The following is a 27713-nucleotide window of genomic DNA, read 5'->3' as shown; positions in this document are numbered from 1 at the left end:
CTCTCTCTTGTATTTTCAATGAAAATATACAGTAATTTGTGAATACACAGTGTTGCCATGAAAAAAAGTAAATTAGTGATAATTTTAGAGATACGGCCCTAAGAAAAATTGCAAATTAGTAGTGAAATTTTCCCTGTGGACATGTTTTCAAGAACGTCGTTCCGCTTACGACGATTTTCGGGTTACGACGCGAAGATATATATATATATATATATATATATATGTATTATATATCTATATATATATATATATATATATATATATATATATATATGTATATATATATATTTATATATATATATATCATATATATATATATAATATATATATATATATGTATATATATGTATATATATATATATATATATATAATATATATATAATATATATATATATATATATATATATATATATATATATATATCTTTGATATGCTAAACATAATAGAAATGAATGCTAACAGAGAATGCTAATAGAAAAATAAAGAGAGAGAGAGAGTTGCCAATGCTTTAATTAAAAAAATAAATACTTTGGAAGGGATATATTCCTACATTAAAAGTATAAGTTTCATTTTGAAACATCAAAATAGTAGAGGGGAGGGCTGTGAAGATTGGGGAAAAGACTTTACAATAGACCCACCATATTTGCAGGAGATGGGTACCAGACCACACTCCCAAATAGCTAAAATCTGCGAACACTTAAAACCCCTCTAACAATGTTTAGAATTCTCTATTTTGATTTTAAAAACACAAAAAAAGCCTTCAAAAAATGCTTATAACTGAATAGTTTAATCACCAAAAGTGCATTTACTCAAGAAATTGATATGAAAATACAGTAATTTGTAAGTGTTTCTCAGTGAAAAATACCACGATTAGGCGAACTTTCCACGGGTAATGGGTATGTAAGATCCACAGAAAAACCCACGAATAGGGGAGTCTGTGAATCTTGAGTCTGCAAATAGCAGGGGACTGACTGTTGTTATTTATTTTCATATCTGTTTTTATTATGCTTCCAAAAGCTGGGATCTGTCCCAGTTTTGGGAAGCATATTGAAAACAGATATAAAAATAAATCTTCCAACTACTATTTTGATGATTCAAAATAAAACTTACACTTTTAAGGTTGGGATCTATCCCTCTCAAAGTACGCTTTTTTTTTTTATTATAGGAATGTTCACTGACTAGCATAAGCTTAGCTAACAATATCTTTTTTTTTTTCACATTTGTTAGCATTCCTTTCTGGTGTTGTAATGTTTAGGCACTGTTATTTCTATGGCACTGTGTACAAAACATCAATCATCACAGTAACATAGTTGCTTGAAGTTTTGCTTGATTCATTCCCACCGCTATCCCTGTGCTTGTGGGTTGGTTGTCTAGAATCATCTCCAACTACCTGCTCTGCACTAAGCAACATATTCTCCCATTAAATCCTTCTTCTGCAAATCCTCCTTCACCTTATCACTCCATTTAATCCTTAGTTTCCCTCTTCGCCTCCTACTTCTAACAGGTTCCACCTAAGTCATCTTCACTCCTTCCTCCTCACTCATCCTTCCCACATGCCAAAACCATTTCATTCTCAACTCTCTTGTCATATCACTAATCTTTATTACCCTGATACTTCTCATTTCTTTATTTTTCCAGCATCTCACGACCAAGATGACCAAAACTGACCTCAGCATTCTCATTTCTATGCACTCGAGCTTCTAATCCTCCCTAAGAAACATTACCAATGGTCCCTGAGTGGTGTGACAGCTCTTCATTTTCAGTTTATTTGGCATTAGTATCCCAATTGCCCTTAAATGCCGTAAGACACTTTCCTTCCCTTTTCAAGCCTTACTGTGAAGTAGTTACCGTTGATAACAAACAACTTTGTGCTTCACTGGAAAGGTAAATGTAATATAGTATATTGTATGGGGACATAAAAATAACTTATCTTCATTATTTTTTGTTTTTCCAATGCATAGAAATCTTATTCATCATTTTAACCTTTAAATTTTGTTTTGATGTTTTAAACATACTAGCAAAACAATTGATTCAAAATACAATACAAAACCAGCATTCTTGGAGGAAAATAGCTTCAAAGGAAAATATTGCAAAAGGATGATGGGTCATGGTTCTTGCCTTAACATACAACACACGATTCGATGGACCAAGTGAACAGAAAGGTTATTATTATTATTAATAGGGTTAGTTTTTTCCAGACCTCTGAGTCTCAAGTAGACTCTTCTCGGGCTGTGGTTACAGAAAGGTTAACACTACAAAGTAATTCCATGAGGAAATGCTCTGCAATAGCATACTTGCAACTATCATAAAATTGCACGATAATTCACTTGTAACAAAATGCTCTTCCCACAACTGAATGGAGAACAGCAAAATGATGAATACAAAAATCTTACATTCCATACCCATACCTGTACACATTCTTACTATGCCTATACAAATTACTGTTTTGCACAGAGCAATAAATTTTCAATGTTAAGCTTCCATTTTCTACATACCTTGATGAAGAATATGTCTGAGACAACTCTTCAAGGGCCTCTTTTGTATAGACTTCATGAACAGGAAACCCCCACTGTAGCAGTGTAAAGAAGGCACTAACGTTGAATAAAGAGGATATGTGAAGTGATGCAGGTAATGCATCTGATTTTCTGGAAAAAAGCAGAAGAAAAACAATTTAAAACATGACCTGGGAAGACGTGCCACACAGAATCATTCAAAATGTAGAGATGCATTGAATTCTTGAAGTGGTGTTATCAGCAATGCTCTAAATTACACTTATAATTACTAAATGTTCCCAGATTGACATATGAATGAAGCAACATTAACTCTTACACAATCCCATTGTTTCTGGATACAAAACTTAGGCCAAGTTCCTAATTCCATATTTCAATAAGTCTATCTTTATCTATTACTATAACACTTCAAGCCTATGATTATGTCAGAGCAATTACATATGCAACTTACATGAGAATTGGTAGAGAGATGCAAGCTCCAGAGGTTGTAAAAAATGACTGATATCTCAAAGACTGAGATTATTTGGTCAGGTGATAGAAAGGGAGGAAGAACAGTTGATCAGAAAAGTGGAAGACATGGAAACAGCAGGACTAAGAAGTCTTGCAAAAGGGCCCTGGGATTCATGGCAATATGTAATGGGTAAATGGGAGGAAATCAAACCTGATAAGAGTTCAACCTGAGCCAGAAAGGAATGGGCAGAATTAATTCCATGTCTGAACCCTTAAAGGGAAAAAGTCAAAGTCGAAACTTTTATGATGATATGAAAAAAATGATTATATGTATTTTGAAAACTACTACTGCAGCCCAAGTAATTAGCAGTGGACCCCCCGTATTCGCGTTCTCCAGATTCGCGGACTCGCACAATTGCGGATTTCTCTCGGAACATTTCCCGCATTATTCGCAAAAATTCGCCTATTCGTGGTATTTTTTTCTATGAGAAATAAGCACAATTCCTGGGTTTTTTTAGCACAAATTCCTGGGGGTTTTTTTTATCAATTTCATCATAAGATGCACTTTTTGTGATAAAACTTAAAAAACTAGGTATGAAAATTTTGAGTGTTTTTTTTCTTGAGTTTTAACTAATAAAATAGGAGGTTTTAAGCATTTTTATAAGGGGTTCCAACTATTCGCGGGTTCTAACTATTCATAGGGGGACACTGTACTGATCTTATACTGGCAGTCCCCAGTTAGGTGGGGGGGGGGGGGTCGTCTATTCTCGGTGGGTGCTGATAAGCGAAAACCATCATTAACCAAAATTTGGTGATTTATTGTGCTTATGGCCCCAATATCCGGTTAATGGCGCCAATAAGCAGGCGCATTATGGTGCTAAATCGCTGATTTTATGGCGCCCATTAGATCGGCATTAACTGATCTGCTGATAACCGGGACTGCCTCTTAAAATAAACTGCAAATCCCAATCAATTTCTCTCAATAGAGCATCTGTTGCTCTTTGTGCACATTCAATATCAAGCACAGACTGACCTGAGTACCTTGTTTTCGGTGAAAGGAAATGAAACAGTGTTCTGGTTGTTCTCAATTGATAAAGGAACCCACTCATAATTCTGAAATATGAATCTATATCTGACAAACTTTTCAGTGGTGGGCATCTTAATACCTATACACATATACAGCTGAGCCAAGGGATTCCTGGGGGATAGGGACCACAATGCCCTTTGAACAGATAAAATATGCAAATTACTTAACCACCACCCTCTAAAAGCAATTAATTAAACTAAAGCCTATTTTGATATTTCAAACACCAAAAAATCACAAAAAAAACCTTATACCTGAGTATTTTAATAGTTTTACCATGAAAAATGTATTTAGTCCCAAAAATATGAAAATACAGTATGTAATTAGTTAATATTCCTCTATGAAAAATTCCATGATTTGGCGTATTTTCTGCGAATAATGTGGCTATATATGTTCCACAGAAAAATTCTCAAATAGGCGAAGCCACAAATCCATAACTGCAAATAGGTGAGGATTCACTGTAGTTCTGTTGATGCCATAATTTCAGATAAACACCTTAATGGTGCAGTTAACCAGTTATTGGCGCTGATAAACCGCTTAACAGCGCTGAAAATCTGGTTAAAAACGTCGTTACCCAAGTGTCGTAAAAACCGAAATACTGTTAACCGATGCTGGCGGTAAGCGGAGACTGCCTATACCTTGTTTTTCTGATATGCATCTGTGCTTTTGTATGTATACAGTGGTCCTCCATATTTGTGGGGATGCGTACCAGACCCCCCCCCGTGAATAGTTAAAACCCGGGAATAGTTGGAACCCCTACAAAAATGCTTAAAACCTAACCTCCTATTTTGTTAGTTAAAACTCAAGAAAAACCAACAAAAAATTTTTATACCAAGTTTTTTTTAATAGTTTTATCACAAAAAGTGCATTTTATGATGTATAAAAAAAAGGAATTTGTGGATGATAATTCCCACAGAATAATACCGTGAATAGGCAAATTTTCCGCGAATAACGCAGGGAAATGTTCCCGAGAGAAATCTGCGAATGTGTGAGTCCGCGAATAAGGGGGGTCCACTGTATAGTCTTTCTTTTATCATAATTTGTTATTCAACCTTTTATTTATGTCTTACAAATGGCATTCCAAATCCTCTGGAAGCCTGCATAGCAATTCAGTACAAAAACAATTTTCTGAATGTTTGTCAACCTTGAATCATACTATAAATGAATATAGATTTATACATCATAATTAACTCCTTGAGATACTAAAGACATCACACAATATCATAAAAACATCATTGCTAGACAATCTGCTGAGCACATTCATCAAAAATAAAAATAATTCATAAAACAGTTTACAGTGGTGTTCTCTAAATAGGTCATATCAAATTTTGCCTACTTTCCTTACATTTTTCAATACGCAATAATAAGTATGTTGCTGGAAAAGAGATTCATTGTACTTTTTGGTGCAAAAAGAACTTACAAACCTCTATTAAATTAAAAAAAATATTTAGTATACTTTCAAAAAAGTAAATAAATTTCTGTTCTTGGTTAACTTCAATGCACCATTCTTATTTTATTATTTGTTTGTTGTTAACACTTTTAAACAGTAAAACAAAGTCATGTTATTTAATTTCAAAATGAGACTGAACCATAATAGATCATGAAAAAGATATTTTCAGGGAGCACTAAAACAAAATGCATTATCTCTAAGGACCTAAGCAGTGAGCCAGAACTTTGTGTGTTTTACCACAGATGAGTTTTTAGCCCCACAAGAAGTCTCAGAGGGTTAATATGCAAATTGGGCTTGAAGTATAAGTAACCTTAATAATTATTAGCGGGTCACTTACTTTACTTTATGTAAAATATCTGCTCCGTTCTTGAGTAGATATTCCACAACTTCCAGGCTGGGGCAGTTTTGATCGTAAGATGCACGCTGATGCTTCACTGCTGCCACAAGAGGTGGTAGGCAACTTGGTGTCGCTGGATTGCAATTACTACCTGTGATAACAGAATACGAAGTAATAAAAATCCGTTTCTTTCAAGCCGAAAAACCTTATTCATTTTCCTTCTATCTGAATAAAGTTAACAAACAGAATAATTGTAAATTCTAAAGTTTACACCACATAGAAAAGAAATATCACCATTTCATTTTAGAGAATTCAAAATAATATGAGAGGGAGTTTCCTTGATCTAATTATAAAACACAAACAAACATGGTTAATAAATATTAAGTGGATAATTTTAATCAATCTCTTACTGAGTATTTTCACAGTGGCTTGAACTAGCAGACCAATGTTTGGGTACAAAATACATTTCCACAACAAAACATGTTATTCCCCTAACCCATAAGCAGCCTTATTGTTTGCAAAAAGTTCTGTTCTTATCAGCCTAACAGAAGTAAATAACAAAGATCAAACTGCAGTCTTCCAAGACCTATGTTGATAGTGTGACTAAACAGCTGTTTGTGTAGAATAAGGCTATTTTTTTTATTGTTCATTTGAGCAAATTCCCTCTTTATCTTAACAAGACAAATATGATCTGTCTTTTTCATTTGAACTTACTCATTTCTTCCACATACCCTAAAATCTTTAAGACACTTTCAGCTTTCTGGCTCGGAGGGTCACCTTAGCATCAAGACCAGCCTTGAATTGGTCTTGATAACTGTGTATCAGAAATACCAGTACTATTATACTGCCTTTTATTCCTGGCTGTAAATTTACTTTTCATGATTGAATACTGATTATGGTGTCATTTTGTAGCACATTCAAAACTGAAAACAGCACAAGTAAAAAGTCAAAACAATACAACACATTGTAGTTAGCCACAATAATTTTATGTATGATGTTACTGGAGTCTCAACAGATATGACAAAATTATGTCACATTATTGTAATACGTATATCAATGGGCTTATTTCCACAAGCTTGATTACATGCCATAATTTGATGATTTCTGCTCAATTTTATCACATTAATGACCCTTTGACTGACTGTTATAGAAATAAAAAAACTTGATTGATTCAAGAAACCAAGCTCACTCACGAACTCTGTCGTCTTGGACTCAAACTTAGTCTTAGACTCAGTTGTTGTGTGTTCAACATGGAAAATTTTCAATCAATTTGTATTTTTCATACCTAACAGGCCTGCAGTCTTAAAGTACAGGGAAAATTCTCTAGGGTCCGCTGGAGTCTGGTTAAAAGAAAAGTACTATACTAGGATTCTGGTAGCAAGAGAAGACAGCCAATATGGGTGTAGGTGGAGGGACCAGCCAGACCTGATTCGCACCCCATCTAGGCAGTGGCGTGCAAGTTTTCTTCCAGTCCAGGTAACTGAAAGAGGGGTGGCTTGAGGTGGGCCATATACGTTAAGACTGCAGGTTTGTTCCTCGCTGGACGAGTGGTTTTCACGCTTGGCTGCCAATCCGGTGGTCCAAAGTTCGAATCCCGGCTCGGCCAACGCGGAATCAGAGGAATTTATTTCTGGTGATAGAAATTCATTTCTCGATATAGTAGTGTGGTTCGAAACCCATAATAAGCTGTAAGTCCTGTTGCTAGGTGACCAATTGGTTCCTAGCCATGTAAAAATATCTAATCCTTCGGGCCAGCCCTAGGAGAGCTGTTAATCAGCTCAGTGGTCTGGTAAAACTAAGATATACTTAACTTTGTTACTTATTGTAATCCATAATTAACTTAAATATTTTGTTCATGGTTTATGTCATTTGTTTTAATTAAGTCACGAAAAGTTCTCTTGGAATATTCTTTTATCCCCGGCCAAGGTTTTGTTTGTGTTCATCTGTATAGTGTTTATTCACCATACGTATATTTTTTCTGCCTTTCATGTTTTGTGGAGCGGACTACCCGTCTTCGGTGCTTCGCTTGTCCAACTGCCCCATTACGTGGTTATGCTTTCGCTCTCTCTCCCTTTACCTGGAGTGTGTTTTTGGGCAGCGGGGCAGAGAGGATCGGCTCCCCAACAGAGGAGGTCTTTCAGCATTTTTCACGGCTTAATTACTGGAAGATATTTGCTCCTGATCCTGCAGCTATCATAAAATTTGAGAGGCTCCTGCTAATGAATTTTAGCCTCACTTATAAGCACTGCTGTTGCTTTTGTGCTGCTGCTCGGCACTGTTGCTGGCTGTTGCCGTGTGTTTGACCTCCTGGGGTTGTCAGGAGGCCTTCTAGTGGCGAAGAACGGTAAGCGGACCGTATATGTTCTTCCTCCCGCCTGCATACATAATATAGACAATTTATGTTGCCCTGGTGATCCCCTCGGTGCAAGGACACCCCTAGTGATCCAGAAGTAGGACAATCACTGTTGACGTGTTATATTAATCATTGATTACAAATTCAGTGTGGTCTTTGAGAACATATGCAAGAATTCTTCAGGTATCTCTTCATTACCTCTTCAGTGTAGTATTATCGTCAATTTAGGAAATATTATTATTATAAGGTGTATTATGATTAATAATTATTGTGAAATTGATTAGGTTCAAGGTTTACTTCACTCTGCAACTCCAACTGTCGTATGCTAGGGAAAGTGTGTTTTTCTGCCTCCTACACCTTTCTTTTTCTTCGACTGAGGTATAAAGGTTAGGTAGGCGCATGATGGTTCGAGTGTTATTATTGTAAAGTAGCGTATGTGTTTTTCCAGTTCCTAAGAGAGCTTTACGAGGACAACTTTTTGTAATTTAAGACTATGTTTGTCAATTAAATTTTATAGTTAAGTTTGATTCAGTGTTTTTGTATCCCTCTTTGAGAGTTGATTTTGCTTTGTGAATTTTGTGTCGCTGCTGGTTCTTGCCTGGTATTTTGGCACTGAGCCAGTCTGGAAAAAGAACCCTGGATGAATATAATCAATCTTAAGTTCATTACACTTATGAAAAATACAAATTGATTTGAATTTGTTTAAAATTTGTCATTTGTTCATACACAGAACAAACCTGGGTCTTAATGTTAGGGGAGGGGGAGACTTACTCTTGGAGAGTGAATAAGGAAAGCCTTAGAACTGACTGGAGATTTGGCTCACCTGGGACCACTTCCTGGCCAAAGATAGGAAAAAGGAAGGAGTTGTAAGCCTCTGATCTGCTAAGTATAAGTTTACTGAATAGCCAGGCACCTGGGTTACTGAATTCACATCTACATTGTGTCTTCTCAAGTTGTGTACTTGACAACAATGCTTGATAGCCATGCAACTTATGAAATAAAAATAAAGATCTCTGATCATTCCAGCTTACCTTTGTCAATCATGAACTTTGCAACGGCTGCTCTCTTTTCATCGATTGGTTTTGACAGAAGGAACCCCAGAGGTGTATCTACTTCAGTCCCGAGATTTATCACAAGAGGAAGCTAAAAGATACAAGAGTAAAACATTATCTTTAATTCGCCTTCAACATACCTTTAGATCTAAAGAATTTATATTAGATCTGAAAGTCTTAGCTCTGCTGTGAATTTAAAAATAAGTCATCTCAGTAATCATGTTCGAGCCATATATTTTCTGAGCGAAATTATAAAACACATATTCCTATACCAGTCTTCGAGTCTATGCAAAAAACATTTCCCAGTGTGGGTCAGATGTCTGATCAGTTTTTATACTTTTATCTTGTGCCCCTTGGGTTTTTTCCTCCTAAGGGTGATTTTACTCCAAAATATTTTTAAACTTTCAAAGCACTTAAATTGGATTTCTCTCCATTTAAATCCATTGTTTAGGATCTTTTTAGTGTTAAAACATTTCTAAGATGCCAGATGTATGATATTAACTCCAAAGAATATTTGTATAAATGAAGTCTGTCCAATAAAGATTGGGTCTAAAACACTGTATGCAATTTACACTCCACAAATCATACCAGCCGATGTGTGAAACTGAAATTAAAAGTATTTATGATGTTCAGGAGTTGTTAGCCCTTTCCTAGCCTTTGTTTATTTGATGCATTTAACAATTATTTTGTATGGGTGCAAATTGTCAAAAGCTTTTTGTGTTATGAAAACTAGGATATTATCATCCTCGCAGGAATTTCAGAAAACAATATGTATTTTTGGGTACCAGCTCGCAAAATGAAATAAAGGATTTATGGTTATTTGTGGTCTAATTATGCCATAATATGAATAATTAAAAACTCGACTGTGCAAAGTTGGATTTTATGATACCAACAGGGACAAAATAATCCCAATTTGAGTTTCAGTACAATACTACATCGACAAGTGGGTCCAAGCTTAGATAAACTAAGGTGAACTTTCCGAATATCATAGGATTTAAGATACATATGTACTTACAGTCTAATGATGGTGCCATTAACATACATAAGCCATGTTTAAAAACGTTTTGGCTATAAAACAGTTGGACCTTATGTCCTCATCTATACATTTTTCTTGAAAATTTTCTGTATTTTAGTGGTGTCCTATAATACTCTTCTCCCTTTCTCAATCATGTGACAAACACTCAATTTTTTTGAGACCTGAATACCCCATGAATCTCACTCTATCTGTAGTCTATCCTTCCTAAATCTCTTCCAATTTCTAAGTACACACATCCCAGGTACATACAGAAGCACAAATCTTACATGTTACAAATTCTGTTGGCCAAGGGGTCACTGTTCCTTACCACTACTATTCCAGTACAGGTAGTAATGCTTTTTCTAAGAATTAGCCTCCTACTCTAGGATGTTGCCCTAACATAATACCCTAGTTGTCTATTCATTATTAGCCAATCTTTTACAGGCAAGACCTAAAAAATGCTATGCTTGCTATGCTTGACTTTAGCTCTGAAATCCAAAACAAATCTTGGGATATCATGCGTTCTTTGTGATACATAGTAGTACAAAATCTACTATTACACCACAACCAAGGCACTCTGACATGATCACTTCTCAGACAGTGCATTCTCCTTTGCTTCTTATCTCATTACCATCACTCAAGCTTTGCTTTACATTAATATCTCATCATGACTACATAGGCACTGCATAGGCACTGATGTTTATTATTACTATAAATCATTAGGTGGGCCATCAATGATCAAGTGTTGACATCTGGTGGCCATTTGTGTCACGTTGGTTATGTTGTTCAAAATGTCTCTCATCTAAACGTCAGCATAAATTAAAAGTAATAATATGGACAATGCCACATCATTATGTGAAAAACAGAAGTATAGGATCCTATAAAACAAGAATGTCAGTTACCGGTGTTTCACAACTTAAAGTGTCAACAATTGTACAAGCAGAACAGAAGCAAGTTGAGTTTGACTATTCATGAATTCATGGAGGAAAGAAAGAAGTCAGAATCAAAAGACATCAAGTCTACACAAGAGTTATTAAAGATGCATCACTAATTTTCATAGTAATATATAATATTCATACTGCACCTGTATGAATATTATATTGTACCACTGTTGCATGATGCTTACACAAAACAAATCAGAAACCGTCAACTAGGCTTCTCAGGGCACCAGTACATCAGAAGAGTTGGAATACCCAGACTTATGAGACAAGAGGCAGAGGCTGTGTGGAAATATGCAGAAATGAAAGCACAGGAATAATGGGTGATGAAATTTTATGGACGCGTTTGCAGTGTTGATGGCATAGGTGATGATGTTGATGATTATACAGTCATAACTGTAAAACTGTAACTGCATTTGAGTTTAACTGACTATTTATTACAGTTGTAATCATAAACTTATTGATGCATTGTTAATAACTCTTGTGTAGACTTGATGTCTTTTGATTCTGACTTTCTTAAGGAATCCCGAATTTCAGTTGTCTTAATTGGCAGAAGGTAAGCGTGTAACTTCGTGTATGCTTAAGAGGCAAGAAATGTAATGGTCAGCTTCTTACAGAGGCAGCGATGCATACAGAAAGACGTAAGCTACGCTGATAAAGTGCAGATTTACGGGAGAGAGAGAGCACAGGAAAGACACAATGGTATAATTTCACTTAGGGCCTTGGTATCACATGGCATTGAAGTTGATGATGATGATGAAACCAACTCTGGTGCTTACCCTGAAGAAAACAATCTGACATCGCCTCATCGAGTACTGCATTTGCTTGTGTTTCTTGGAGAAAGGCATCAGGTGGTATGCCTTTTTTTAATAAGTAATTTCAAGGTGGTTTAAATCTGAAAAAAAAAAGAGAAAGCTTTTGGTTTCATGAATTACTTTCCAAACAAGCAATTGTAAGCCCTGTACCACAAAGAGGTTTCCTTAAAGGCAGCTCTGAGCAATTGGAGCCTCAAAAGTTCCAGCAAAGATGCAGTGCATTTACTGTCCTCAAACTATCTCCTTGTATTTTGGATTATTTATTAATATTTTTATCCACTCATCCAAATTTCAATAATTTATCTTTTTTTTTTCTTTTTTCAAGAACTGATTCTATTCTTTCTGAATGCTTATTATCTTCTATAACTATTTCTTTTCAATGATCTTTTCTGAAGAACACCATGATGTTTGGAAGCCCGAATGTAAGAAAGTCAAGGGCCCCTAATGGCTGTTATGAATAATAATAATAATAATAATAAATAATATAATAATAATAATAATAATAATATAATAATAATAATAATAATAATAATAATAATGTGGAAGTTACTAACAGGTATCATCAGTTAAAGGCTATACAATTATCTAGAGGATACAAACACCATCCCCCACCAACAGAAAGGCTGCAGAAGGAAATGCAGGGGCACAAAAGACCAGCTCCTCATAGACAAAATGGTAATGAAGAACAGTAGGAGAGGGAAAACCAACCTAAGCATGGCATGGATAGACTATAAGAAAGCCTTCGACATGATACCACACACATGACTAATAGAATGCCTGAAAATATATGGGGCAGAGGAAAACACCATCAGCTTCCTCAAAAATATAATACGCAACTGGAGTACAATACTTACAAGCTCTGGAATAAGACTAGCAGAGGTTAATATCAGGAGAGGGATCTTTCCAGGGAGACTCAATGTCCCCACACTCTCAATAGTAGCCATGATTCCCATGACAAAAGTTACTACCGAAGATGGATGCCGGGTACCAACTCAAGAAAAGAGGCAACAGAATCAACTATCTATGTTCATGAACGACATCAAACTGTATGGTAAGAGCATCAAGGAAATAGATACCCTAAATTGGACTGTAAGGATTGTATCTGGGGACATCAGGATGGAGTTTGGAATAGAAAAATGCGCCTTAGTCAACATACAAAAAGGCAAAGTAACGAGAACTGAAGGGATAAAGCTACCAGATGGGAGCAACATCAAACGCATAGATGAGACAGGATACAAATACCTGGGAATAATGGAAGGAGGGGATATAAAACGCCAAGAGATGAAGGACACGATCAGGAAAGAATATATGCAGAGACTCAAGGCGATACTCAAGGTCAAAACTGGAAAACAACGCCGGAAATTATGATAAAAAGCCATAAACACATGGGCAGTGCCAGTAATGAGATACAGCGCAGGAATTAGTGGAATGGAGGAAGGCAGAACTCGCAGCATAGATCAGAAAAACCAGGAAACATATGACAATACACAAAGCACTACACCCAAGAGCAATACAGACAGACCTATACATAACACGAAAGGAAGGAGGGAGAGGACTACTAAGTATAGAGGACTGCGTCAACATGAGAAACAGAGCACTGGGGCAATATCTGAAAACCAGTGAAGACGAGTGGCTAAAGAGTGCATGGGAAGAAGGACTAATAAAAGTAGATGAAGACCCAGAAATATACAGAGACAGGAGAATGACAGACAGAACAGAGGACTGGCACAACAAACCAATGCCCGGACAATACAAGAGACAGACTAAAGAACTAGCCAGCGATGACACATGGCAATGGCTACGGAGGGGAGAGCTCAAGAAGGAAACTGAAGGAATGATAACAGCGGCACAAGATCAGGCCCTAAGAACCAGATATGTTCAAAGGATGATAAGACGGAAATAACATCTCTCCCAGATGTAGGAAGTGTAATACGAAAAATGAAACCACAAACAACATAGCAAGCGAATGCCCGGCACTTGCACAGAACCAGTACAAAAAGAGGCATGATTCAGTGGCAAAAGCCCTCCACTGGAGCCTGTGCAAGAAACATCAGCAACCTTGCAGTAATAAGTGGTACGAGCACCAACCTGAAGGAGTGATAGAAAACGATCATGCAAAGATCCTCTGGGACTATGGTATCAGAACGGATAGGGTGATACATGCAAATAGACCAGATGTGGCGTTGATTGACAAAGTCAAGAAGAAAGTATCACTCATTGATGTCGCAATACCATGGGACACCAGAGTTGAAGAGAAAGAGAGGGAAAAAATAAAAATGGATAAAGTATCAAGACCTGAAAATAGAAATAAGAAGGATATGGAATATGCTAGTGGAAATCGTACCCATAATCATAGGAGCACTAGGCACGATCCCAAGATCCCTGAAAAGGAATCTAGAAAAACTAGATGCTGAAGTAGCTCCAGGACTCATGCAGAGAGTGTGATCCTAAGGAACGGTGCACATAGTAAGAAAAGTGATGGACTCCTAAGGAGGCAGGATAAAACCCGGAACCCACCCTTAAAATAGATATAAACAACTAGTGGGGTACTACCAGGGGGGGTGACACGTAGAGAGAAAGGAACCTCCAACTCAATGTTAATCCTAATTGTCCTCCAGTTAGATACGTCAAGGTGTTATGGCTGGGTACCAGATATTAATTCAAAACAGATGTCTGAAGTAATGAAACATCAATGTTGCTTTTACAACTGCAAATCCATAGACCTTGACAAATGTTTAAAAACATGTCATGGGAGATCTAAAAGTCCATGCTTAATGACATGAGAATGGAATAGAGTAGTGGTGAAACCAAAGTTAACAGCATAAAGGTTTGAAATATGTAACTGGAGGAAAACCTCACAGTTACACAATGAATCAAATGTTAAGAGAAAGTGGAAGTTAAATTAAGTATCTCTAAGTTTAACCAGACCAGTGAGCTCATTAACAGTTCTCCTAGGGCTGGTCTAAAGGATTAGATTTTTTTTATGTGGCTAGGAATCAATTGCTTACTTAGCAACGGGACCTACAGCTTTTTGTGGGATCTGAACCACATTATATTGAAAAATGAATTTCTAATCACCATGAATAAAATCCTCTGATTCCACACTGGCATCAGCCGGGAAAGAACTCGGGCTACCAGATTGGTAGTCGAGTACGCAACCCACTTGTCCAGTGTGGAACTAAAGAAGGGTGGAAAGTAAGATGGCACTAACCCATTACATGAGATCTGTTGACAGAATAAGAATACGTACACTTACAAGCTATGATATGCAGTCTGTTATAACCCAAATTTATAAGAGAATTTTGAATGTCAATGAGAAATCAAAGTACATAATGGCCTAATTACTAGATCAGTAATCTACTCTTACTATATTACAAACAACTAGGACTGATTTACTCCTCAGTTAGTAAAAGTTTGAAAGAAGAGATAATCTAAATGTAAAACAGTATGAGTATTCGGGTAATTTCAAGAGGTGACGCTCTACATATAAGGAATACGTACTGTCAGTATTTTCTTAACATGAAAGGAACTGATTGCACTTACCTGTACCACTCAATAGCTAAATGAAATATGGAATATTTTATTGGTTTCCAGGAATGCGGAATGATCAAGTCCCTAGATGTTAGATCCAAGATGTTCACCAAGATGCTGGGATGTTCCTGTTGGGCTTCCATGTCACTGCAAAGCAAAATTCAAAATTTGAGAAAAATTATTATTTCCAAGACATAATTATTAGCTCTGCTACATAGTCAATTAAGGGTGGACAAACTGAACACTGATAATCATTTGAACTATACTACCAATTACTGAGACCTCTGCCCATTACAGTCTCCATCTTGCTCCTCTTCCAATTAAGATAAAAATCAAACGAGGACTAGTAGCCCTACTGGGATAAATTTAAAAGAATAATGTCTCTAAGGATGAAATCTACAGAGATGAAAGTTTCCTCTCTTTCCCCCAATGATCTCATCCTTAGGTGAGGAGGGAACAGGCTAACTACTCTGGCCAAAAGCACAATTCGTCAAGTATGAGCTTCCAATACTTCATTATAAAAATTTAAAGAACAAGGTGAGGATATTTACATCAAATCTCAAAAGCAGTTCATTATGACCACCCGGCGGGGGGAAGTCGGTGGAGAATCCAAAGGGAAGGGAGGGTCGAGAGGCATCAACCAAACTTTCAGGGTTAAGAAACTAACATTCATTTGAAAAATAAAAATACATAAAATGAAATCAAATGTAGCTTCTGGTAAATATTTTTCTGTTAATTTATAGAAATCATGATTCAATATCATACTTTATTAACTGAATCAGTGATTGTGGCATTATTTGGCTATAATGAATTATCAATGATTAAATCACATGACAAGTGGTCCATTATAACACCGGTTTCACATTTGAAATCACATTTACTTATTGATTAGTGGCATGCTAAGCCGTAGCTTGATTCTAAATCTTGGTTCTTAGGAAGAAATCTTTTCTGTCTACATACCCTATGAATCTTACTTGGAATAATAATAAAGGAAAAAAGGTAAGAGGGAATTCTTTTCTGCCTTTTTAATTATAATAGAGAATAAGTGTTACTGAAATCCTTGGTTTTGTTTTTATAATGCCAGGTAATGATTCCATTAAGGGTCAAGAGGTTAAATGTTTGAGGGTTCTTGGTTTGATATGCTATATAGCTTTGAATTATGTTTTGATCCTTGAGAATTGTGGTAGCTGAGTAAGACATGTCAGCACTTCACTCTAGGGTCCAAGTTCAAAAAGGGGGCCCAGGTCATGGCTCTGCAAAGTTCCTTCCCATGGTGACCTTACCATCCCGTGATCGGCAACTACAGATGGGATTCTGAATTCTTTCAAAATAGCTAGATGCCATAGCTACTGGTGATGTGTATCATAAACACGTACTAACTGTGTGTCATTGACTATTGTATCAGAGAATTTGAGTGGAAGAGTTGGTTTGCCATGAAAGATTGACCAGAGGCCTTTGCTGTTACCATAGTAGTCAAAGGAAGAGTTAATAAAACAAAAAAAAAAAAAAAAAAGAGGTGAAGGGAGCTGCTATACTATTACACCATTTGACCCATGTTTACATCCTGTCAAGTAAGAGGTGTGGAAAATGGAATGGACAGGCTAATGACTGGAAAGGATGCCAACACGAAAGTGGTGTTAATGTTTGTTGGGTTGAACCAGTATTACTGTGAATTTAATGGTACGATGAATGTCTTTCTATTTAACATCTTCGCCTGAAAGCTTTATGGTTTAATCAGCAGACTACAAATACGGAGGGTTCACAGTAGGGTTCCAATAAAAATCAGTCTCCAGAGAAAACATAGAAATTAAAATAAATAAACCTATTCAGGAGACAATCAGCAGAAAGCAAGAATGAATTCTCTTCACTTAAACTTTTTGACATCAGAGATTTCCACAACTATACAGGGGCAACGATGACACATTATCGTTGAGTAAAGACAAACTACTAAACTAGTAAGCATTTAACCTGATGCTAGAAACATACAATAAGACAAATACTAATCACCATTACAAATACCAAAGTACAAGATTCTCGATGCCCTAAACAAAGAGCAAATGAAGAAGAGAGGATTAGAGAACTACGTTTTTGGAAGGAGGCAAGTCCCCTATATGTGGTTAAGAACATTTATAGTCCTAACCATATGGAAATTTAAAGCAGAAAGACAGAGTGGAGAGATCTCATTTCGATCTAACCCTTTCAAAGGAAAATTCTACATAACATGGCAAAAGATGTGATCTGCATAATACTATAATCAAGGTCCAGTCCAACCTCTTAATCCTGGTGCACTGCTGGACCACAGAAAATCCCAGAATATACAATTGGTACACTCTAAAATGAAAGCCCAACAGTCTTGCAAGCTAATGCCACATACAAAAAGTTAGTTGCCAGCTTAGCATACTGCTTGGGCTAAGTTCTGAACACCACTTTTCATCATTTTATTACTCATATTATTTTCAATTGTTTTCATCTTTATAACTTTCAAAGTGTATAATTTTTCTTAAAAATTTCAATTCTGCCTAGTAGGTCACAAACTTATTTGGCCTTTACAAAAATGAATTTACTGAAAAACATCTCCGAGTATGAAAGGTTTGTCAATTGATGACATATAATCAGCTTTTGAAAAATGGTTATTTTTTTTGTAATGAAAAAAAAGGGAATACCTATGTCAGTGCATCTTTCCCTCTTTGGCTATACTACACCTCACAGCAGACAGGAGCAAACAACACTAGACGTCCTACGTTGTAAAATGACTAATTCCACAAACAACAAACATTGCTCTGGAATGGAGTAGAGTTTTTTAGGCTAAATGCCAAGCTCTGGGACCTATGAGGTCATTCGCACTAAAAGGAAAATTGAAAGTAGAAAGGTTTGCAAGTGCAACAGGAGGAAAACCTTGCAATTGCACTATGAAACAGCACTGTTACGAGAGGGATGGGAGAAGTGAAATATGAATGGAGGTGCAGTCCCCGTTAACGGCAGCATATGTTAAGAGGCGGTCTGGTTTAACAGCGGGTTGTCTAGCGATACCGTTAACTGGATTTTCCGCACTGATCTCTGGTTATGGCTCCGTTAAGTGAGTTATTAGCACTGTTACTGCGATTTTCATTTAGTGGCGTCAGCTGGGAATGGTCACACACCAACCGACGCCCGCAATGGGGCCCCTGGCTCCCCGTTAACAGGAACTTGCCTCTACAGCAAAGGAATAAAGGGTTGGAGCTATGGAGCTGAAGGGACCACTGCAGAACCTTCAGTAATGCCTTGTGTACCACACTGATGGCCCAACCCCCCTATGGAGCAAACACTGCTCTGATCTTAGCTGTTGCATATTAGTACAATAACAGGCTTTGTAAAAATTCCCTGCCTCTCATATTATATATATATATTATATATATATATATATATATATATATATATATATATATCTATATAATAATATATATATACCACACATATATAGTATATATATATAAATATATATATATATATATATATATATATAGTTATATATATACAGTGGTACCCATCGAGATACGAAATTAATCAGTTTCCGAGGCGGCCCCTTCATATTGGATTTTTTCGTATCTTGGAACACATTTTTACATGTTAACACGGCTAATCCGTTTCCAAGCCCTCCAAAACACCCATTAATTTAATAATAAAGCTAAATTGACCTATAAACAATGAAATACTACACAATTTGGACCATTCAATACATAAATTAAGAATAAAAATCCAAACTGTAAATAAAGTGTATTTAGTGTTACAAGAAATATTACTGTAACGTAAATGTGGAAGGTTCCTTTCGAGTGGGCTATCTCGATAGTGGCTTCAGAGGAGGAGGAGACAAACGGCAGATAACGTACTACGTACGTACTAACACATTAACTTTTCGAAAACACATAAAAAATTTAAGGAAACTATAAAACTAAATTTCTAAACACCTTAACAAAACTGTAACCTTAACTTACAAAAATCTAGAAATTACCGTAAAAAAATGGTTTTTTCTTTTTCATTTTTAACTTTTTTTACTTTTACGTAGGCTTTTTTTTTTTTTTGGGGGGTTACAGAATTTCAACTTCTATCACCGCTTTTTCAACTTCTGTTTTTCATCACTTGGTTCTTCCTTTTTTGCTTTCAACTTTCTGTTTTTTTATCACTTGGTTTCTTCTTTTTTTGCTTTCAACTTTTCTTGTTTTTACACTTGGTTCTTCCTTTTTGCTTACTCCTGCTAAATGGCTGAAGCCTCTTTAAAAAAAACGAATCCAAGCAAGCAGATTGCTTCTGCTACTTTTCACATGTTCCTGAAACGACTCAGGCAAACGTCATCGAACTGCACTGCGCAAGCTACGACTGGTGGCCTTTTCGGGGTGTCTTTTTTTCGATCAACGATTGCACTTTATGGAAAAGCACCTAGAATATCCTTAATTTCTGCCATTGTCTAGGCTCCTCCTCTTCCTCCGCCAGCTGCTAGAGACTCCTCTTGAACACGTTAATTGCATGGCCTCCAACTCCTTCAGGTCCACCTTCATAAGCTCCTCTTGTGCTCCTCGAGAAGGTCGTTGATATCGTCCTCGTCGACGACCACCCCATGGAACTTGCCGAGTTTGCAACGATTCTCGTCAAGACTGTTCGCAAAACAGTTTCAGGATCGTCAACGTCTTTCTGACTCTGCAGCACCAGCTTCACACCACGTCGATCCCTCGAAGTCTCTGGCGGATACTGCATCAGGCAGAGTTTCCTCTCACGAGGAATTAAGGTTCGCCTCGAACTCCTGCCAAGCTAGGTCCAATGAGTCGGATGCAATGACTATGTCGAATGCTCCTTCCAAATTGAGCAAGGTTGAGGTTTGTGGTATCAGTGATGTCGAAACATCTCTTTGAAAGAATGTTTTCGTTTTTTGGGGGGGGGGTTTTTTTTTCAAAAGCCAGCTTCTTAAAGTTCGCTATCACTTCTGTCCATGGGCTGGAGGATAGGGGTGGTGTTTGGCGGAGAAAAAGATCTTAACAAAGGAATCTCCCCTAGGATATCTTCCTCGAGGCCAGAGGTGAAGGGGCATTGTCCAACACCAGCAGACATTGCAGGGGGGGCGCTCTCTTCAAAAAACTCTTCACTAGTCGGGCCGAAACACAGATTTACCTACACGGTGAACAAAAGCCCGTTACCCAGGCTTTTGCATAGCCCTCCACATCCTGGAAGCTTCTCCTTCAACACTTTGTGGGCCTTGAAGGCTCGAGGAGTCTTGGAGTGATACACCAGTAGGGGCTTCACCTCTTGCAATCCCCACTGGGCGTTTCGAACAAAGTGGGCGAGCGTAAGCCTTTCTTTCATAGGGCTTATGCCCGTCCTTCTTCTCTTCCTCCTGAATGTACTCCGACAGGCATTTTTTTCCAAAAACGGCCAGTCCTCATCACAGTGAAAACCTGCTGAGAACTGTAAGCTTCCTTGGTCATCATCTTCGTCGAAAAGTCTTCTAAATGCTTCGGCCGCTTTCCGTGTCCAAGCTGCAGCCTCCCATGACGCCGCACCGATGGATGCCAGTCCGTTTTACGGAAATTCCGAACCAGCCATGCGAAGCCTTGAACGCTGGGGTTGGCGTTGAGTCCCTTCCCTCCCTCGTCTTCCGCCTGCGCAATCAAATCGGCTATCGCCGAAATAGCACTGGCCTTGTGAGCGTTGCCGTCTCCGTTACTGTATCGCCAGCGATTTCTTTGTCCTTTTATCCAGATGAGGAGAAGGCCGTTCCATCTCGTCGTGCACATGGCCTCCTCTTGCTGACAAATAACGATGCCTTCGATGTGTATTGCTTTGATGCATCCTTTGTTTAAGGATGGTTGGCCTATTGTCGACGGATTACGCCGTATTCCTTTGCGATCACGACTCATGCGATACAGCTTCGTACTTCTTTATGATCTCCATCTTTGTCTCCAGAGACAGCATGCGCTTTCTTTCCGTGGAATTTCAAACTTTCTTGGACCCATGACCTAGTTAATTTTACGTAAGTTACACAAATACTAATAATACAGTCCTTCCGCACACACGATAATATGTACTGCAACGAATCACTAACCAATTTACGTTACAACAAATCGTTGGAGCGAACGATGCCGAATGCGTACGGTAAAGTTTTCGAGTGCGAAGTGCCGAGCTAAAGCACGGCCAACCACGTAGTACGTATGTACTAGAAGCTGCATGATGGGAGTGATGCTGTCCCAATTCAGATAGAAGGATCTCATGGCTTGGCTAAAAAAAAAGCATCAGGAACAATGGGAGAGCAGTGAGGATGGTGCGAGCTACGAAACTAAGATGGCGGCGTGCGGCGCGAGTTTCAAATTGTTATGGGCGAATCTCGGACTTTCAGAAACCTCGATCTTGAAAAACTTTTTGTTATGGAGAGGCAATAAATTTTTTCGTCTTTGCGTTCGTACTTGGTATTTTTTCGTAAGTGAGCCTTTCGTATTTCGAGGTACACTGTATATATAAGTCTCTCACATTTACCGTGATTCATATACTATAATCAAACTAACACATGTCCTGTTAATATCTAATTCGCTCTACCTCGGAATTGATATATTTTCATATATCTTAACCGATGGGGGGGAATTTATTACGATAATAGAATTGTGATCGACAGGCCGCGAACCGCGACCTCTTCAATACTAGGACTGGCAATGAAGCCTTAAATCCCCACCCGGTTTCGGGGTGGTTTTAAGACTTCACTGCCATATATATATTATAAATTATACAGTCAGCGCCATTTGTATTGAGAATTTTTTGGAATTCTCAAATCATTTGTGTTTTTTTTTGACCCGTATCATATTTCCCGCAAAAAATCGGCCGGAACAAAATTACTAATGGCACTTTTGTTTCCAGACCCACGCACTACTGGTGACAATTTCAAAGGAGGTTAGCACCATTGTCAGCCATAAGAGAGTGCATTTTTTGATGGCGGTCCACAATATTTTATTTTTTGTGCTTTGTGTCGTGAGTGTCCTGCGTCTACACGGCCCTTAGATGATGTCGGTAAAATCCAGCCTGATTGAATTTGTGAGAGTTGTTTGATCTACATAGTTGGTAAAAGAACCGGAAATTGCCAACATTACTGTTAATGAGAAGAGGTGTCGCGACTTCTCAAAATGGTGTCAGCTGGATCTGGTGATAACGTTCCCAAATACAAACACGGCGGGGTAGGTCTTTGAAGATTCCTACGAAGATTTTAAGGCTTTTAGGCGTCAGTTGGACCTTAATCCTTCATTACTGCAAAGGAATTGAAAGAAAGACCTAAGCTCTAGAATGTCTTTGTAAGGACAATTCACGAACATTCCAAAGCCGTCTAGATATCCAAGGTGAATGCGCGAGTCAAAGCCCCTCATGACTGCTAAGCAACGTTTTACTTTGCCAGGATCCATAAGGACTGGACCCTTGTACAGTGGCATAAGGTACTTTGGACGCGATGAAGCAACGTTCTGCGTCAGTGAGAACAAGGCACGACTGTTTTGGGAAGTTACTCACTTGGTCAGCGTGTGCATTCGGCTGACTCGTGACCAGCGTTAAGCATCCCCCTACATCATGGTGTGGGGCTCCTTTTTGGCTATGGTGGACTAGGGATCTTGTCATGCTTCCTATATGCCAAACGCTTATTTCTGAGCGTTATATTTAAGCTTGCTAAGGACAATAATAGCCGAGTCTTTCCCACACAACCGGCTGTGAGATCCTTCAGCAGGATGGTGCCCCATTGCCACACCTCAAGGGCATCCTAAAGGTGGCTCCTCTGACAACGAGGTTGATTTAATGCATGACTGGCCTGGCAATCACCTGATCTTCCCCATAGAAACCTTTGGGAATCTTGAAAACGCTGCCTTCGTGAAGGAGGATCCGTCGACAATCCCCTCCAAGCTTGAGATTGCAATAAGGAAAGGTCTAGGGAAATACACCTTGCCCACAGTCCGAACTTGGCTTGAGTGTGTTCCACCGCGCTCAAAAGGGCATCAAATCAAGGGCTTCCACATCAGGAAGTCGCGCAATGATGGCAAAGTTGTTAAACTATTTTTATTATTTTTATAATGAAATTATTTTTCTGGCAGGCTATGTTTCTTTTTCTCAGTACCAATGGGCGCTGACTGTATGTATGTATAATATATATATATATATAAAATATATATATATCTCTATCTATATATATATCTATATTATATATATATATATATATATTATATATATATATATATATAATAAGTCAATATCACATTACCGTGAATTCAGATACATATATCGAGCTACAATGTCCTTTAATATTCAATTCGCATCTACCTCGGAATTAAATATATTTTCATATATGCTTAACCGAAGGGGAATTTTTTGCTCGAGAATAGAGTTACCTGTACTTGGGCGCGTTCGCGCTCCCGAAGCAGCAAAAGTATCAGGTAAATCTATTATCGGGAAAAATTCCCCTTCGTTAAGCATACAGTAATACTTTGGGTTACGACCGCTTATATACGAATTTTTTAACTTACGAAGTGACGACCCTCATTCTGGAATACGAATTCGCTGGAAACGAATGAGGAGCGAACTTCCATCATGGGAGGGGCCGCCTGATTTGTTTACATCGGATACGTGGATCTTCGAACGCATTTTTTTCGGCAAAACTTAACGCCTGCTTTGTTTACATAAGAATGAGGCGTGGGATCTGCGAACGCATTTTTTCGGGCAAAGCTTAACGAGGGTCCACGTGACTTCCTCCTACGCATCCCTTGACCCTTTTTAAACCATAACTCTTTCAATATCTCGCTGGCGGTAATATTGAACGCATCTTGTCCATGATCGCTCTCCAAATTTTGCTTATGATTTGCGCAACGTGTTGTGTTTCCGTGATAGTGCTTATACATTACTATTACCCAATACTACAACAATGGGCTCCAAGATGACGAAGCAAGGCAGCACGAAGGAAGCATAAGAAAGAAGAGATGATTACAGTCGAAATGAAGAGGAAAATATCCAAATGCTGATAAGGCGGTGCGTGAAAGACATTGCAGCATTCTTCAAGCGGTCGCAATAAACGATCTTGCACTATTTTGAAGAAAAAGGAAGAAATTAAGCAGTAAAGCCATCGAAGGTGTCACAGTATTGGACGAACAACCGCCTTATATTCTCGACGATGTAGAAAATTTGCTCTAGAAAAATATTTTTCAAAATTGTGAAACACAACATAGTGTTTGCGTAATCGTAAAATTAGTGACGGAGTGAATGGTGCTCCTCTAGAGAAGACCAGAAAGTCTTCAGAAGTGTTCACGGGAGGAGATTTCCCCCCAAGCCCTAACCCTCTCCTCCTCACCACTTCCCTCCTCCCGCTCCGTCAAGCCATCAGCCACACTCCCTTTAGCATGCTTGGATATTTCCTTCTTCATTTCGCTTTTCAAATCATCTCCTTCTTTCTTATGCTTTCCTTCTTGCTGCTTGCCTTCGTCATCTTGGGAGCCAATTGTCTTTAGTATTTGGGTAATAGTATGTATAAAGCACTATCACGGAACACAACGCGTGCCGCAATCACTAAGCAAATTTGAGAGCGTATCACGGACAGATGCTTTTCAATCTTACGCCAGCGAGATTCTTGAAAGAGTTTATGTTTAAAAAGGGTCAAGGAGATGCTAGGATGAAGGTCACTTGACCCTCGTTAAGTTTTGACGAAAAAAATGCGGTCGCAGATCCACGCTCATGCGATGTAAACAAAGCAGCGTTAAGGTTTTTGGCCGAAAAAAAAAAAAAATTTTGCGTTCGCAGATCCCACGCTCATCCGATGTAAACAATCAGGCCCTCCATTGATGGAAATTCTCAGCATTCGTATTCCAGCGAAATTCTTATTCCAGATGAGGTCGCACTCGTAAGTTAAAAATTTCGTATACTAATCGTTCGTAAACCAAAAGTAATTACTGTATATATATATATATATATATATATATAGTACTCTATAATATTATACATATATATACATATTATACATATATATACATATATATATATACATATATACATATATATCTACTATATACATATATACATATATACACATTATACTATATAAATATATATATTATATATATATATTATATATATATAATATATAATATATTATATATATATATATATATATAATCTATATATATATATATATATATATATATATATACCTCGAGATACGAAAGGCTCTACTTACGAAAACTCAAGATAAGAAAGCCAATGGCGAAATTTACTGCTCTCACATACAAAAGTTTTCAAATACGAAAGGTTTTGCATGTAAAGTCCGAGATTCCGCCCGGACCCACCGGAACAATTTCAAACTTCCGCGCCGCCAACTGATTAAACTCACCACCATCCTCCCGCTCTCCCATGGTTCCTGATACTAGTCCCCACCATAAGGGATCCTGCTCTCCTATTGTCAGCATCTACCCCTTGTGCTTTTAAGTATTCTCTATTGGTAAAAGGATGCTGTAAATTGAAAAACTTATTCATGCAATACATTTAATAAAAAAAACTTAAGTAAAGATAGAATAAGAATAGAAAGAATGGTTTATTTATACTGTTTGGTAGTTTCGTATTTGAAGAGAGATAATGAAAATTAGGGCTTACTGTGTAAAGTGAATTGCTTGTCCGATCGTTCTATACTCGTAAGTGCTGGATGTAAACAGAACGTTTGGAAGCTTTTTTTTTTGTTGTTGTTTATTATAGTTAAGGTTCTTAATAATTATTTGAATGAAGTACAGCAATACATTTAATAAAAAATATGAATTAGTATCATAAAAATATAAAAATAAATCGACTTGCCAACAAAATACGTATTTTTTTTTAAATTCTCTCTGTTTTATTATTACGTTTACGTATCTATGTTTCAGTATAGCTCTCAGTAACTCGGTATCTCCATTAGGTAAAGATAGAATAAAGAATAGAAATGAATGGTTATTATACTGTTTGGTAGTTTCTAGTAGTTGAAGAGAGATAATGAAAATTTAATTTATGGCTTACTGTGTAAAAGAAGTGATTGCTTGTCGTCGTCGATACTCGTAAGTGCTGGATGTAAACATAACGTTGGAAGCTTTTTTTTTGTTTGTTTATTATAGTTAATGTTACTTAATAATTATTTGCAATGAGTACATGCAATAATTTAATAAAAAATTATGAATTAGATATCATAAATATACAAGAAATCAGACTGCCACAAATACGTTATTTTTTAGAATTCTGCTTCTTGTTTATTATTACGTTACGTATCCAGTCTGTTTCATTATAGCTCTCAGTAACTCGGTATCTCCATTAGGTAAAAGATAGAATAAAGAATATAAATGAATGGTTCTTATACTGTTTGGTAGGTTCCATTATTTGAAGAGAGATACTAATGACAATTTATTGCTTACTGTGTGCTAAGGAAAAATGATTGCTTGCGCTCGTTCGATACTCGTAAGACGGGGTCATAGCGGAATGTAAACAATCGATTGGAAAGGTTTTGTTTTTGTTTGGTTTGGTTTATTATAGTTAATGATTAATAATATTATTTTGAATGAGTACATACTGATTATTATACATTTTATTGGCATATTCTAGGCTTTTAGCTCTTAGTTAGATGTCCAATCTAGACTAGGCTAACAGTAGCAACCGCTAACATAGCTAGGCTTATTGCTAAGGGACATATGCTAAAGTCCTAATATATTCAGTAAAATGGTGTTGAAACATTACATGCAGTTGAGTATTACTCAAGTATGTACAGTAGTTTGCCTTTTTGGAGTAAATTATTTCTTCCGTCGATCGGCGTTGTAACCCTAGAACATGTGTTTTAGGCCTGGAAATATAATTTACTGGGGTGTTTTTGGAGGCTTGGAACGGATTAGCCATTTTACATGTACAATGTGTTCCAAGATACGAAAAACTCATAATACGAAGGCGCCTCGGAAACGGATAATTTCCGACTCGGGTACAACTGTATATATAATGTATATGTAGATATATTATATATTTAATATATAATATATAATATATATAATAATATTATATATATATATAATATATATATATATACCCGTCCTATATTATAAACTCTATGGGATATACCCAAGAATTTGACTACCCCCACTGAAACTTTTTTTTACCAATAAAATCCAATCGTTTGACCTAATTGAGATTATGTCAACC

The 27713-nt window shown here is 37.3% G+C and overlaps 1 protein-coding gene across 1 annotated transcript in view; it reads right to left on the bottom strand.

Moving 5' to 3' along the window:
* LOC135208093 (uncharacterized) overlaps positions 1–27713 on the bottom strand; it is a 148668-nt gene that overhangs the window by 64321 nt on the left and 56634 nt on the right. Inside the window, exons 6-10 of the mRNA XM_064240240.1 lie at positions 15549–15683; positions 15224–15230; positions 9217–9328; positions 5833–5983; positions 2497–2646 (exon numbers count right to left, since the gene is read on the bottom strand). Of these exons, the coding sequence (XP_064096310.1) occupies positions 2497–2646; positions 5833–5983; positions 9217–9328; positions 15224–15230; positions 15549–15683 (555 nt within the window). The remainder of the gene's footprint in view (positions 1–2496; positions 2647–5832; positions 5984–9216; positions 9329–15223; positions 15231–15548; positions 15684–27713) is intronic.

Source organism: Macrobrachium nipponense, chromosome 34 (genome assembly GCF_015104395.2).
Source record: "Macrobrachium nipponense isolate FS-2020 chromosome 34, ASM1510439v2, whole genome shotgun sequence".
Taxonomy (NCBI): domain Eukaryota; kingdom Metazoa; phylum Arthropoda; class Malacostraca; order Decapoda; family Palaemonidae; genus Macrobrachium; species Macrobrachium nipponense.
This window is presented reverse-complemented; position numbering and strand designations above follow the sequence as displayed.